General features: G+C 49.6%; 1 protein-coding gene across 1 annotated transcript in view; it reads right to left on the bottom strand.

Moving 5' to 3' along the window:
• CWH43 (cell wall biogenesis 43 C-terminal homolog) overlaps positions 1–13,985 on the bottom strand; it is a 74,217-nt gene extending 60,232 nt beyond the window's left edge. Inside the window, exons 1-5 of the mRNA XM_006141468.1 lie at positions 13,802–13,985; positions 10,540–10,660; positions 9,609–9,763; positions 7,099–7,240; positions 168–256 (exon numbers count right to left, since the gene is read on the bottom strand). Of these exons, the coding sequence (XP_006141530.1) occupies positions 168–256; positions 7,099–7,240; positions 9,609–9,763; positions 10,540–10,660; positions 13,802–13,955 (661 nt within the window). The 5' untranslated portion in view covers positions 13,956–13,985. The remainder of the gene's footprint in view (positions 1–167; positions 257–7,098; positions 7,241–9,608; positions 9,764–10,539; positions 10,661–13,801) is intronic.
• Positions 13,986–15,521: the final 1,536 nt, after the last annotated feature.

Raw genomic sequence — 15,521 nt, 5'->3', positions numbered from 1 at the left:
GAAAGGAAAGACGATTCAGCATTGCTACAGAATAAATTGTGCACCAGCCCGTCTGGCCACAGCACACATTCGCACTGCCTTCAGGTCCAGCTGCACATCCCTGCGTGGAAAGCAGGTAGCCAGTTTACGTGGTCACATGGTTTACCCTGCAGGTAAACTCCACATACCTGTCGCCCACCAGAGTAAGCTCGTACTGGGAAACCACGAACAGGCCGGAAGCATCAATCCACTGGCCAAGGCCAACAGAATGGCGCCTCTGTAAAAAAGGACATGACGTACAGGAAGACGTTTGATACCAGGAGCAGCTCACGGACTCAGACTGAGATAGAAATACACCTCCTGCGTCTAGGCACCGCCAGGAGCTAGGGTAAGCGTGACCCCACCGCGGTGTGGAGCCCTCCGGGAACCGACATTGTGCGTATTCAGGACACGGAACACTAGGAGCTCCAGCCGAGGTAAACGCGCGGTCCCTCTGTCAGTGCAAATGCAGGGACTGAGTCTTCTCACAGCCATGGTCTAACGGTCCCTCCGTGCAAATGAAGGGACTGAGTCTTCTCACAGCCATGGTCTAACCCGCCGTAGCCGTGGAACCTTTCAAATGACGACCAGAGACAGGAAGGGGGAAGCCACTGGGGATCCTTTCTAATTAGTTTGCCTTTTTACGTTTTTTTTTCCTACCTTGGAACTGCTTTTAACTGTAGTCTCTGCCATTCGAAGACCAGTCTGAGTCGTGCAAATGAAGGGACTGAGTCTTCTCACAGCCATGGTCTAACCCGCCGTAGCCGTGGAACCTTTCAAATGACGACCAGAGACAGGAAGGGGGAAGCCACTGGGGATCCTTTCTAATTAGTTTGCCTTTTTACGTTTTTTTTTCCTACCTTGGAACTGCTTTTAACTGTAGTCTCTGCCATTCGAAGACCAGTCTGAGTTTGATAAATAACTGATAGTTTCGTGTTTTTCAAAACCTCCACCAGGTGTTCCATTCTTTTGCTACTTCAACAAAAACTTATAGGAATAGAGGGGAAAAGGATTTGAACTAAACTGTAAGGGGGGAACCCAGCTGCTATGCTGAATACAACAGAGTATTATATTAAGTAGCTATAATATAAATTAAGCTAAAAAACACAGTCCTTGAAGCCAGCAGGTGGCACAGTAGTTATGACACTAGACTCCCACACAGTAAATTGAGGTTCAAGTCCCAGACCCGGCAGCTTGAAAATCACACAGGGTGCATGTGTAGGTGTGCTCAAAACCCCAGGAGGAGACTGGAGAAGGGACTGCAGCATGGCCATCCCCCTGGGGGGTGATTTCTCACTTTCTCTCTCACTGTCTCTCTGTTTCTCTCCACAAGCACATGCACCCTATGGAAAAAATCTAAAACCAAACAAAAAAAAACACAGCCCTTACTAGAGACCAGGTGCCATCTGAATATTTTTACCTGTATCATTTTTCACAAATTCCCATGAGTCTATATAAATGCTATTGTTACCCCCATTTTGCAGAGAAGACTGGGGAAAGGGCAGCTAAAGAGCCAGCCTGAGGTCACACACAGAGGACTGACACCCCAAAACAGACCTCAGCCTCCAGGGGGAGGGTCTTGGCCCCTTCACTGCCGGCCCTGTCTCCCCAAGGCTGAGGGTTCCCCAAAGCTACGGAAGGCCAGATGTGACAAAAGGCCATGAAGTCCAGGCTGGCTCTTTTGCTATTCCCAAGTCAACATCAGATGTTTATGAGCATCCGCTACAGGCCAGGCTGTGTTGTAGGTGCTAGGACTGCTTTCACTGGAAGGCCCACACTCTGGCGGGACACAGGGCAACGCCGTTAGTAAACAGCAGGATATCTGAGATGGAACCCACTTTCCACGGCTGTGTGAGGTGGGGGGAGCTTGTCCCCACCCACCCCACCTCCTTTCCCCGGGGCCCTGCAGCACCCACTGAAGGGGGCCTCTCTCCCTCTTCCCCCCATCAAAACGCATCGATGACCTTCCCTAATGTGGAATTGGGTTTTAGACTTGTGACAGCAATTCCCACTCTGAAGGCAGAGGGCGATGAAGGTCTAAGACAGCGTTTGTCAGACGGGGTCCTCAGAGACACCGCTGTAACATCCCACAGCTGTTCTGGGGACAAATGCCATCGGAGAAACAGCTGAGAATCTCCACTCTGCTCAAGTGCACTGCAGATCACAGGATCACAGAGAAAGGAACTGGTTTGATCTGGTGTCTCCCTATCCCCCACAATGACCACTGACAACTCAAGAAAGCAGCATTCCACGGAACCCGGTTTGGAAGGCACTGGATTCCCCTTCCCATCAAAGATGAGTGGCATCTCCATCTCTGATGTCTCACTCCAGTGTGTGGAACTAGGAAATGTCTAAAAATAAAACCATTTTCGGGTGAGAAAAGCAAGGCCAGTACTGTAATGTGACAAAGCCAAGCAGCCCAAAGTTGAACGAGGTGTTGCCATCAGTCAAGGACCCTGCCTACGCACCCCAAGGTCCTGGTCCCATTATCCTGCACTTGCACACAGTTTACGCTTGTTTTCAGGGGAAACTTTGGAAACAAGTCTTCAGCACAGAGGAATAAACTCCTTCTCTTGTCCTCTGACCCTTCAATCCTTCTCTTCCTTCTCTACCCTCCTCCCAAATGTGCTAGAATATTCCGGAATAAAAACATAGAGACTCTTGAGTGAAATAACATACATAGGGGCCAGCAGGTGGAGTAGTGGTGAAGGCGCTGGACTCCTACATGGCCGACCGTGGTTTGAGTCCCAGGCCTGGCAACTGCTTTCTTACTTTTCCTTCCTTTCTCTGTCTCTCTCTGGTCTAATTTAAAAATAATAACAAAGTTAAATAAATTTTTAAATCTTAATAAAAAAAAGGGACCAGCTGATGGCGTAATACTTATGTTGCTAGACTTCCACATAATCAGCCATCGTTTGAATCCCTGACCCAGCAGCTTAAAACTCATCTGGGTATGTTTGCATGCTTGTCCAAAATCCCAAGAGGAGAATGAAGGAGAAGGGATCGCAGCACGGCCATCCCCTCAGGAGGTGATTTCTTGCTTTCTGTTTCTCTGTCTCTCTCTGTCTCTCTGGGGAGCACATGCATCTTACAGCAAAAAATCTCTCTAAAAATAAATAAATAACATATATAAATGTTCTTGTTCTTGACACAGAGTCAGTAGTAAATATCCATTCCCTTGTTCATTTCCTGCCCTCGAGAAGATTAGTGCCTAGAATCTTCCTCCACAAACAATACAAGGGAACTAATAGAAATGTAAGGTAAAGAATTTAAAATATTGGGGACCAGCAGTTAGCATAATGGCTATGTCACTGGACTCCCACATAGTTGACCGCGGTTCGCGTCCCAGACCCGGTGGCTTAAAACTCACGCCAGGCACGTGTGTGTGCGTCCCCAAGATCCCGAGAGGAGAATGGAGGAGAAGGGATTGCAGCGTGACCATCCCCCCTGGGGAGTGATTTCTTGCTTTCTGTCTCTCTGTCTCTCTCTGTCTGTCTGGCAAGCGCACGCGCCCTATAGCAAAAACCTCTCAAAAAAAAAAAGAATTTAAAATATTCATAGTGACAAAGCTGACAGAGATGCAAGAGAATAGAGACAATGAACTCCAGAAAATGCAGGAGGAAAGAGACACCAAGTTCCAGGAGGACTCACACAATCTGAAAGAGGAGATACATGTCATAAAAAAATATCAAACAGAATTGTTAGAGATGAAGGCTGTAAAACTTCTGAAGAAAATATCAAAAGCATATTAGATCATGAAGAAGAGCGAATCTCAGCTGTAGAAGATGGAACCTCTGACCTAGAGAAATTCACCAAAAATAACTGAGAAAATAACCCCTCCCAAATAAATGAGAATAACATACAAGTAATACTAGACACCATTAAACGCCCAAACATTGGGATCATCGGTATTCCAGAAGGTGAAGAAACTAATAAGGGCATTGATAATCTACTCCATGAAATCCTGGAAGAAAACTTTCCAAACCTAGAGAGGCATTCAAATATCCAGACCCAAGAAATATGAAGGACCTCACAGAGAATCAACCCAAGAAGATCTTCCCCAAGGCACATCATAGCCAGAATGACCAAAACCACAGTCAGAGACAAGATACTAAAATTGGCAAGAGAGAAACATCAAGTTATTTTCAAAGGATATCCCATAAGGTTAACATCGGACCTCTCATCAGAAACAATGCAAGCAAAGAAAGGATGGGAAAATATATTCAGTGTTAAGTGACAAACAATTTCAACCAAGAATTCTATACCCAGCAAGATTATCTTTCATATGGGGAAAAAAAAGACAGAAACATTCTCAAATAAACAATATCTGAAAGAATTTACCAACACCAGACCAGCTCTCCAAGAAGTGCTGTAGGGAGTGCTCTACCAGGAAAACTAAAGTCGGACACACAGAAATAGGAGTACAAGAAACAACCAAGAGAACGGCCAGCCTAACGGGAGGGACAAGTCTGGAGTTGAATATTAACTTCCAGAGTTTAAATGGAAAGATCAGACCACAGGAACACTGCAAATTCAGTAAAAGAGAGATTAATTACATGAGTCTAAACTAGTGAAATAGAAATTTTTACTTTAGACTAAAACATCACTGATTTTCTTCTATGCTTTGATTTCCATATTTAAGGATTTCTGTCTTCTCTTGAACTGTTGACAGGTTCATCTACGTACTGTTTAAATTGACTCCTGACCTTTTTCTTGGCTTTAAGTTTTAAGCAAATTCTTCATAACATTTTATTTATTTTGATCTACTAAAACTAAAACATTTTTTGAAATTTAAAAATGCATTAAAAATACCTATGAATACCTATTTAATGACTACAGTAAGCTCTATATCCCCAGTGAGGTACTACTTTATAGTATGTTCACTTTACTCAGTGAGGTCTATGCCTAAAGTCAGACACGTCTCATGTCGCTTTCTGTCTCTCTGTCTGTCTCTCTCTTTCTGGTGAGCGCACGAGCCCTATAGCAAAAACCTCTCCAAAAAAAAAAAAAAAAAAAAAGGCATGGAAAACAACTGCTCATACCAGACAGTGTGGGAGAAGAGGGAGAATTGGCAGAGAGTGAGAGATAGGGAATCAAAGGGAGGGGGGAAAGCAAAGTACATAAGAAACAAGAAATAGGAAATAATTTGTTGATGATAACTGCATGGTAACTGCCTTGATTGAGCCAATATACAGTCTATACTGGATGGAGATCTCATTTCGTATACTGTATTGATGTACAGTGAATAAATACATAAATGGAAAAAAATTTTGAGAGGTTTTTCGCTATAGGGCGCATGCGCTCGCCAGAGAGACAGAAAGCGAGAAATCACCCGCCAGAGGGGATGGCCATGCCACAATCCCTTCTCCTCCATTCTCCTCTTGGGATCTTGGGCACGCATGCACCCGCGCCTGGCATGAGTCTTAAGCCACCAGGTCCGGGACGTGCCACTGGGTCCAGACGCAAACCGCAGTCAACAACATGGGAGTCCAGCGACATAGCCATTACGCTAACTACTGGTTCCCTAAATGGAAAACTTTTTTAACAACACTTTATAATACAGAGTGATGAGGTGTATAACACATACAAAGATGAATTGATTCAGAGTAACCTGCGGCATGAAGAAGGGAGCCATGTGGTAACCAGGGAGAACATCACCGAGTGGATGGTCGAACTGGGTTTTGAAGGGTGAATAGGGGCTGGCCAGGATGACAAGGCAGAAAGCAAAGCCCATGTGGAGGAACCAGCACGTCTTGGGGCGGGCACTGAACAGCCTGGCTCTCCCAGAGACCCACAAGTGATCTCGGCGCAGGGAACACGTGGAAGAGCAGGTCAGAGGCCAGGCCCCACCTCCCTTGGATAACAGAGGGCAGAGACTTCCCCCACGGGTGGAGGAAACTGCTGAGAGTTTTACGTAAAGGAAAGATGGAATCAGATGTGCATTTTAGTTATTATTTTTAAGGTGTATTTATTGGTTTCCTCCAAGAGTGAGAGTCAGACAGCACCTCTAACAGGGTCCTGGCACCGCAGCCACGGCGACCCACCAGCCTCAGCCGCCCCAGATCGGGGGCACATGTGCCCAGGGTACTCAGGAAAGTCTCTGGATATGAACCCAGAACCTGCCCGCGTGACCGGTCTCGCAGAGCACAGGGCTTTACTGCTGTGCCTGCTCCAGCTCCCAGACGTGTGTTTTAGAGCACTTACTCTGGGGTGGAGAGACCTTCACTGAGAGACCACGAGGAGGTGGCATCAGCTTAGAGGGAGAACAGTGAGGACTCCCTCCCCGTGGCAGACAGAGCTGGGAACAGAAAGGGACGGATTTGAGAGAGTAACTGATTAAGCTGCAGAAATGAGGAAGACACAGCAGTCTAGGCTGACTCAGCGAGGCCCTAGAGGAGGGGGTAGACAGAGACCCCGCTCGGCAGGAGGAAGAAGCACCCATTTGGCAGTAGGGAAACTTGAGCCCAGACTTGCCAGGTGGAAGCTGAGAGTCGAGGTGTGCCCAGAAGCCCACTGGGGAAGAACCAGCAAGCCACGTGCATCTGCACTTGCTGGAAGGCCAGCACTGAAGAAGGGAAGCGAGAAAAGGAGGCCTCTCTCTCACAGTCCCTGCCACCTTTCTGCATGAAGGGACAGACCTGGCTAGAGGAGGAAGGAGGCGTCGGGGAGGGCAGAGCAACTGGGAGGGCTGAGCCACGAGCCCACGCTTAGCCCAGCACCCCACCACCCCGTGTGTGCCACGGCTGCAGCGGTCACCTCGCCGGGGCTCCCTCCCTCGCAGAACACAGAGATGGTCTCTGCTCAGGGCACTGTGGTCGTGTCCTACTCAGTGCCCAGACACTGCACTGCACGCAGAGGCCTGGAGGAAACGGCCAGGGCATGCTCTCCCTGCCCAGCGGCTGAGTATGCCTGTCTGCTTGGGGACTCCTCTGGCTCGGCCGTGCACAGCCCATGGTCCTCCCGCATCAGCCGCGGCAATTGCTCCGCACAGGGCAAAGACCCTCCTGGTTCCTGTGTCTCCAAAGTACACACGGTTCCAGGCGACACTGCCATCTGGGAGCGTGGTGGGGAGGCCCACACCGGGCACAGGTCAGCTGCCTCTTCCCCTCACCCCCCTGCGATGGCTCTCCTTGGCTAGCCCCTGCCAACAACCAGCTGAGTCGCGGGGCCGCCCCCTGGGCCTCGCCTGTCTTCTTCCCCTGGGGTTTACTGCAGTCACCATCTGGAATGTAAAACAGGAAGGGCAGTTAGGCAGGTATGTGCTTGGATATTCGGCAAGTAGGAAACAGCTGCTCCACAGAGCTTGCTAGGGGTCAGCAGACAGTGTAGCGGTTGCGTCACTGGACTCCCACATGGCTACCCGTGGTTCGAGTCCCAGACCTGGTGGCTTGAAAATCACACCGGGTGCATGCATGCCCCAAATCCCAGAAGGAAAATGGAGAAGAGACTACAGCATGGCCATCCTCCCTCACTGTCTCTGTCGTCCGTCTCTCTCCGGCCAGCTCACACATCCGATGGCAAAAATCTCTCTCTCTAAAAAAAGGGGGAGTTTATAAGGATGGATGAAATGTGCAGTGAAGTCACAAAGTGGAGTGTGCTGACAGGCAGGCTACACAGGAGAATAGCCATTGTGTGATTTGACCAGCAGAAATGCAGAGTTATTTCTATCTGGGCCAGCAGATGGCATGGTGGTTAAGGTGCCAGTCCCACAGGGCCTACTGCAGGATTTCTATCCCAGATCTGGCAGCTTAAAAATCATGCCGGATGTGTGTGTGTGTGTGTGTGTGTGTGTGTGCCCCAGATCCCAGAAGAGAATGGAGGAGGGATTGTGGCCATCTCTCTAAGGGGTCCTCTCTCTCTCTCTCCTGGGAGTGCACATGCCCTATGACAAAAATCTTTAAAATAAAATAAAGGTATTTACTTCATGTGAAGTAATCACTATGGGCAAATATGCAGAAATTCAGGGAACAAGCAGTGCGACTGCAGGGGAGCCGGCCTACCTCCTAGTGGCCAGCTCTCTGAGGCTCGGTGCCTGAACCAGCAGGGACTGCACCCCTTGCCCTCTGCAGGAAGTCACTTCCTGTCCATGCAATGCCAGCAGGCAGGCTCTGTCACTAACCGGAGTAGAGAGCCGGCCTGAGACGACTAGGCTGTCCCAGACACCCCACTAGTAAAGGGAAATGAGGCTCAGGTTTGAGGTGGGCAGGCAGCTCCTTAACCATGTGGAACTCCACAGCTGCTTAACCAAGACGTCCCCGCAGCGACTTGACACACACAGAGGAAACCACAGGAGGGCACGCAGGGGGAGGACTTCTCTGCAGAGCAGAGCCTGGTGGGACAGATGCTCTGTGACACTGTGGGAGGGACGAAGCCTTGGGGGCAGGCGCTCAGATTTCCCCAGTGGGCTCACAGAAGGTGGAGTGAAACGGAGGGGCTGGGGACGGGAGGAGAGGGCAGGGGGTGCGGGGACGGCTGGGAGGCGGGGTCCCGGGGTCTGAGCCGAGTCTTCGGAGACAAGAGGCATCTGGGGGGACCACGGGTGACCACCTCTGAGGACCCCACACGGCTACAGATGAAAGCACGGCTTAGGTGCGCACGCTCTCTCCTCTCACTCTGTCCCTCTCTGGCCAAATTAAAATAAATAAATAAAAGTTTAATAAAAAAAAAAAAAGAAGACAAATCGCTGGCTTGCCCCGGCTCAGGGACAGCGGACAGGGGAGAGCCAGTGGGAAGGGCGCAGGGCGGAAACGGAGTAGGGCCTGGCGGGCGGTCACTGGGTCGGTCACTGGGTCGGGCGGGTTTAAATCAGGTGAGGAAGAAGACGCCAGCAGGAAAGCCACGAAGCCGGCCTTCGGGTCCTTACAGGCCGCACCTGGACACGGGCTGCCTGGGCGTCCCCTCTGGTGTGAGCGTCTACACTGGGGTGAGGCGCAGCCCAAGCGCTGTGGTCTGTCACTGGGCGTGACCGACTTGTTCCACCTGGGTCCCCTGCGGAATTGGGACGGGGCAGGGCGGGGTGGGGTGGGGTGGTGGGGCGGTGGCAGTGGCGTAGTTACACGCGCACTTGGTTCCCGTGAGCCTAGATCCCCCAGACTCACCCACCGAGCGGCCTCGGCGTGCACAGAACAGAACCCCCGAGAGAGCGGAGAGGCGGGGACAGGAGTCAGCGCGGGAAGGAACCTTCCAACGGGGCGGGCGCGGGTCCCGGGGAAACCAGCTCCAGGAGAGAGGCGATTTGCAAGGGGAGGTGAAAATGCAAGGCTCCCTTTCTTTTCAAGTGTCAGCTTTGAAGCTTCAGCTTCTCAGGAAATAAAAGCAGCCCGAGGAGGACACCTAGGGGCTGAGGCCAGGGCTAGACTCTCCCCCACGGGAGCCAAATCAGGGCCGTGCTGCTCTGCCCTCTGTACGTCCAGCGGGAAAAGGGCCGTCTGCTCCCGAAGGGGCCCCCTTGCTGTGGCATGTACCATTTAGGGGAAGGAAAAAGTCAGCGTGGAGATCCGATGCGGGAAATGATCTTTTATCAACATGGGTTGCATTCGCAAAGGTCAGAAACTCTGAGAAAGGAACCCCTGCAGGGACGCACAGCCTACCTGTCCCCATGCGGTCCAGTGTGGCCACAGCACCCAGGGCCAGTATGACTCTGTTGGGCAGCTGGTAACTCCACACCGGGTTTAGGGACGTGTACCAGATTCGGAGGACGAGCAGAAGAATCTGTCCTAAAATGAAGCCCCAAATTCGGAGATACCTACAAATGTAAAAGTGCATCATTATTATCATTATTAGTTTATGTGTTCACTTCTTCCACGAGAAAGAGAGAGACGAACAGGCCCTCACACAGGCTCTTTACCCAGCAATTCAGCCAGCCCAGCTCAGGGGCACACGGGTACATACCCCTGTGCATCAGGAGACCCTGAGACCCGAACCCACGACCTTCCCAAGTGGGCCCAATTGCATTATGGCTCTGCACCATTACTTGGCCCTACAAAAGTATTTTAAAGGACTCTGTCTGGGGTCAGCCAGCGGCATGGAGATTGGGCAGCTGGATCCCATGTAGCTGACTACGGCTCAAGTCCCGGACCCAATAGCTTGGAAATCACACCAGGTGTGTGTGCATGTTTGCACAATATCCCAAGAGGAGAGAGGAAGAGACAGAATTGTAGTCTGGCCACTCCCCCGGGGGGGGGGATTTCTCTCTCTCCCTCTCTCTGTCTCTCTTTCTGGAGCATAGGTACCCTGCAGCAAACTAAAACAAATAACAAGAAAACACTCTATCTGGATTCAATGTCCCAGACCCTGTGTACTAAGTCTGGGCCTCACGTGGACATGGCGGAGCCTTTATGCAGCCTAGCAACTTGTCACCATTTTTTGAGTCTCAGAACATGACTGAAACAGATGGCAAATATTTACGTCCTGGTTTTGTAAAAAGGAGACTTCTATAAGGCCACGCGGGAATCATGGCCCAAGCACCCTGCTGTGACCACCACACTCACTTGTCTGTAGGTGGAGAAGGTACGAACTCACCTCTGCAAGCCACCTCCTGACCACCACGTCACAGCCTGCACGATCAGCGAGGAGGACACGCCCAGAGCGAGGACCGTCAGCCGAAGTGTGGCATTAGGAGCGTGGAAGGAGGCAACGCCGCCTGCAGTCGAATTAAGGAGAGCTAAGCGTCCGGCAAGCACGCACGAATGCTACGCCATCTGCATTTGCTAAAGGCTGCATCTGATAGTACATGTCTTTTCAATTTGTTCAATGAAATATAATCACATACCATAAAATTCATCATGTGAAAGTTTGAGTATATTCACCGAAGCTCAGCAACTGCCACCGCTATCTAACTCCAGAACAATTTCATCGCCCTAAAAAGAAACCCCACACTCCGCATTCCCTTCCTCCCTACCCAGTCCTCGGCCTATAGATTGCCCGATTCCGGGCATTGCACGTAAATAGACTCATACAACACGGGCCTTTTGTGACTGATTTCTTTCCTTTAGCGCAGTTGTTTCAAGGTTCATTCACGCTGTAGCAGGGGTCAGTACTTCCTGTGTAGGCTTAATAATATTCTGTTACAAGGACATACTGCATTTTATTTACTCATGCATCAATTAACGTACATCTTTTTTTTTTTCTTTTCAAATTTGCCAGAGGATGCATGTGATCATCAGAGAGAGACAGAGAAAGTGAAAAAGCAGCTCCCCGTGGGGGATTGTCAGCCACAATCCCTTCTCTTCCATTTTTCCCTCCTTTCGGGCACACACTCACACACCCGGCATGTATTTTCAAGTTCCCAGGTCCAGGATTTGAACTGCACAGTGGGCCATATGGGAGCCACTTGCCTTAACCACCAGCTCACCAGCTGGCCCACAATCTGTTTTTTAAAAAATCCTCTCTCAGAGATATTTTATGCATGTCCAATCAAATAGTAAATCTATTTTCAGCCAGAACTTTTCACAGGAATGTTAACATTCCTATGCTCTGTTCGATACTTCTCTTTTCTTCACTGAATATATTTTGAATATCATTCCTTTACTCAATAATATTCTCATTTTGATAGTGGTATAGTATTCCCAGTTTCATAACCATAATTTATTAGATTCCTTAGCTATGATGGGTTATTTCTAATTGTGCTGTTACAATATTGTGATGATTAAATCATTTTTTATTTTCACCATTTTACATAGATGAGAATATATCTGTAGCTTATATTCCTAGAACTGCTGGCCAAAAGGGTACGCACATAGTTGTAATTCTGACGCCTGCCACTCCACGGCCCTCCCGAGCTGAGCCAGTGCCATCAACACCTGCATCTTTTTTCCCTACCCTGACGATGCATCAGACATTGTTCTTTGCCAACCAGTTTGTGAAGCTACAGTTAAATATGTGTTTATAATATGTATTGTGTATATTTTATTATATATATTTTAATTATTTATTTTATTTTATACAAACCATGAATGGTCATGCGAGAACCCAGCACCTTAACCACCATGCCACCTGCCAGCCCCTATTTGTAAGTACTTTTAATAGTTGTATGTCCTGGGAACCAGCAGTTAGCATAATGGCTATGTCGCTGGACTCCCACGTAGTCGACTGTGGTTCGCCTCCCGGACCCGGTGTCTTAAAACTCACACCGGCCACGTGTAAATGTGTGCCAAAGATCCTGAGAGGAGAACAGAGGAGAAGGGATTGTGGCATGGCCATCCCCCCTGAGGGTGATTTCTCTCTTTCTGTCTGTCTCTGTCTCTCTGTCTGTCTGGCGAGCGCACGCACCCTATAGTGAAAAATAAAATAAAATTAAAAAAAACTCTTCAAAAAAAAAAAAAAGTTGTATGTCCCTTCCAGTCAACTGATCATATCCTCTGCCTATTTTTTTTTTTTAAAGATTTTTATGCGAGCTCACCAGAAAGAGAGAAACAAAGAGAGAGAAAGTGAAAAATCACCCCCAGAGGGACTGCCATGCCTCAATCCATTCTTGAGATTCTGGGTACACTGCACAAATAAATGCTCAGAGTGTTTTTCAAGTCGCCGGGTCTGGGACTCAAACTTCAAAGTGGACCTATGTAACCACAACATCCCCTGCTGGCCCCTGGCCTTTTTTATTATTGGTTTGTATTATTATTCTATATATTAGGAAAATTGACCCTTGGCTAAAAGAGTTGCAAATAATTCTCCAAGTTTGTTGTTTGATTTTTTTTTTCTTTCTTCATAACAGAGCATGTGCACACGCATGTGAGAGTGTGTAAGTGAGACAGTGGGGTATTAACGCCCCCAGAATCTGATCCTGCTGCCCCCTTCCTCAGTCCTCGGGCCTGTCGGAGCTGGGGCTCTCATGTGGGCCCAGCTTAGTTCTGGCTTCCTGGTCCGGGCTTCGATCCACAGTGGCCGGGAGGGATCCAGCCTGTGCTTTGCCAGAGCCAGTGATGTCTGAGTGGGCTGATGCCTGTCACGCATAATTTCCATATTTCTTATGCAGTATTAGCTAACGCTCCTTCGTTAATGGCTTCTGAATCTTGTGTCACAGTGGAAAGAACACAGTATATTCAAGAGTTTGTCTATGTTGCAAGGTATTGTCATCCTCCCCATTCCAGTGAGCTTTAGGCCTCTCCAGCCTGGCAGAAATGTTAGAAATGTAAAAATACATTGAATCTCAACCTAGTCTTCCATTTTCTTTAAAAAATTATCTATTTATTTTACTTATTATATATTTTTAAGTTTGCTATAGGGCATGTGTACTCATCAGGCAGAGAGAGAGAGAGAGAGAGGGAAAATGAGAAAACAAGCCACCAGGTCTGGGACTCAAACTGCAATTGGCCATGGGAGAGTCTAGTCCCTTAACCACCACGCCACCTGCAGGCCCCGAGTCTTCCAATTTGACTAAGGTAGTATTAAGAAAAAGAGAAATAATTGGTTGTATTAAATCATTTAGACTCCAAAGAATAATCTAAATAACTTCACTTGTTTAATTTAAAAAAAAAAAAGAAAAGAAAAGAAAGAAACTTGGAGTCAGAGAGGTCGTGGTGGTTAAGGCTCTGAACTCCCACATGACTGACTATGGTTCAAGTTCTGGGTCCAATGCCTTGAAAATCATGCCAGGCGCATGTGCATGCGTGCCCAGGATCCTGAAAACAGAATGAAGGATTGCAGCACGGTCATCCACCTCGGGGCTGATTTTTCACTTTCTCTCTTTCTCTCTCGGTCTCTCTCTGGCAAGCGCATGTACCCTTTAGCAAAGGAAAAAAAAAAAAAGAAGAAGAAAATTTGAGGAAACACTTTCACTTCTTACCAATAGTGATTACCCGCAGCAGGCTTAGCATCCACTTCCTGTTAGCCAACTTCCAGAAAGGAGGCACTGCGAGGAGTACGGGAGAAAGGATTGCTACACCGAAGACCTCCAGCCCCGTGAGTTCCAGCGTTTGCAGAGGGAAGTAATAGATCATTGGTCCTAGGTCATGGTAGAGAGACCAGGAAATATATCCTGCAAAAACGATTTAAAAGAGAAAGAAAAGGTGCGTCTTCGTCACTGTTAGCAACTGTAGCCCTGCCCCTGCCACATCACTGCCCAGCCTCTTCTAGGACTCGGGCCTTACCTGGGTTGCAGTACCAGCATGCCTCTCCTCCCAGCCCGGCTGGCCCAGTGCAGAGCCACTGCCTGCCTGTCAGGTTGAGTCCCTCAGCGTCCCTCCTTTGTCCCTTTAACGCCACCCCTGACCCTGCAGGGAACCCCTTGAGTAAGTCCTGTTCATCTGGACCACCTGAGCGGAATCTGGCTTCCTGTCCACACCTGAATGATCAGATTTCCTAACCTGAGCTGACCCCTGTATAGCGAGAAATATGAAGATCAAAACGAGCCAGAAACAGCAGGACTCCGCCCTCCCACCCAGACTGCAGGCACAGGCTTTGGGGTTAGGGATAGCCACTTTCTTGTGTAGACGCTTTTAAATCAGCCTTTAGGGGGCGCTGCAGGCAGCAGGGTGGCCAGACCTGAAGTCAGGGGCACCCCTGCCAACCACTGACGAAGACCTTGAGACAGTGCAAAGTGCTGAGGGTAACCCAGTCCCCTCCCTTAGTCCTCACCCAGTCCCGACCTCAGCGGTGGATACCGTTTCTACCCCCGTCCTACAAATGCAAAAACAGACAACACAAAACCCTGAAACCCAGAAAGCACGCAGAGGGCCTAATGACACATAGGCTGCAAAGGCTGAGCCTGAAGGGGAGCGGCCTGGGCCCAGGCGTCACAGGCTGCCCGGTCTCACACTGGCAGCTCCTCCCAGCGACTTGCCCGCCTCCGTTTCTCAATCAGAAAAATAGGACCTTTAAGCACCCCCAGAGGTGTCAAGGATCAGAGATCCAGCGCCTGGCACCTGGGTACTTATTAGTCTTTTTTTGTCTCCCAGTTGGTAAGATATAGATGGACCAGAAGATTCTGACGCCTCCCCAGGAACTGCGAGCTCCCGGGAAAATCGGTTCCCAGCAGGTGTCCCGTCCCGGCTGGCAGATGCTGGCTCCATAATGAACCTGGGAGTGGATAATGGAATGGCAAATTCCCGACGTTTGTCTGGGAACCGATTTTAATCGCACAGCTCCCACAGGAAAAGACCCGCCGGCTGTCCTTGGTGCTTCTCCGCAAGGCTGCCGGGGGCGCCCAGGACTCGAGGCGAGGCTGCCCCAGTGCCCGCGGCGCAGCCCCCACTGGGTCACTGCCGGGCTGAGGCAGGTCGCCACGGCCGCTGGGGAAAACGGATGCCCTTTTCCGTCTGAAAGCTAAACTTCCGAACTGACTTGGGTGAAGTTACACTTCAAGGTCCCGGGTGAGGCTCTGAGGGCGGTGCCGGCCGCGCGAGTTCAAGGCCCACACCTGGCGAATTCGCAGCCCTTGCGCGCAATCCCTAGGCGGCGTGGGAGCTCCGGAGGCGTTGTCTCCCGCGGGCGCCTCCGGGAGTCCTGGGCTTCGGAGCTCCGTCTGGGTCATTCTACTCCCTTCGGGAGCAGAAGTGCCCAAGGGA

Source organism: Tupaia chinensis, unplaced genomic scaffold, assembly GCF_000334495.1.
Source record: "Tupaia chinensis unplaced genomic scaffold, TupChi_1.0 Scaffold000054_1, whole genome shotgun sequence".
In the NCBI taxonomy this organism is placed as follows: domain Eukaryota; kingdom Metazoa; phylum Chordata; class Mammalia; order Scandentia; family Tupaiidae; genus Tupaia; species Tupaia belangeri.
The sequence above is the reverse complement of the archived record's forward strand: the minus strand, read 5'-3'. Positions and strand labels throughout refer to the sequence as shown.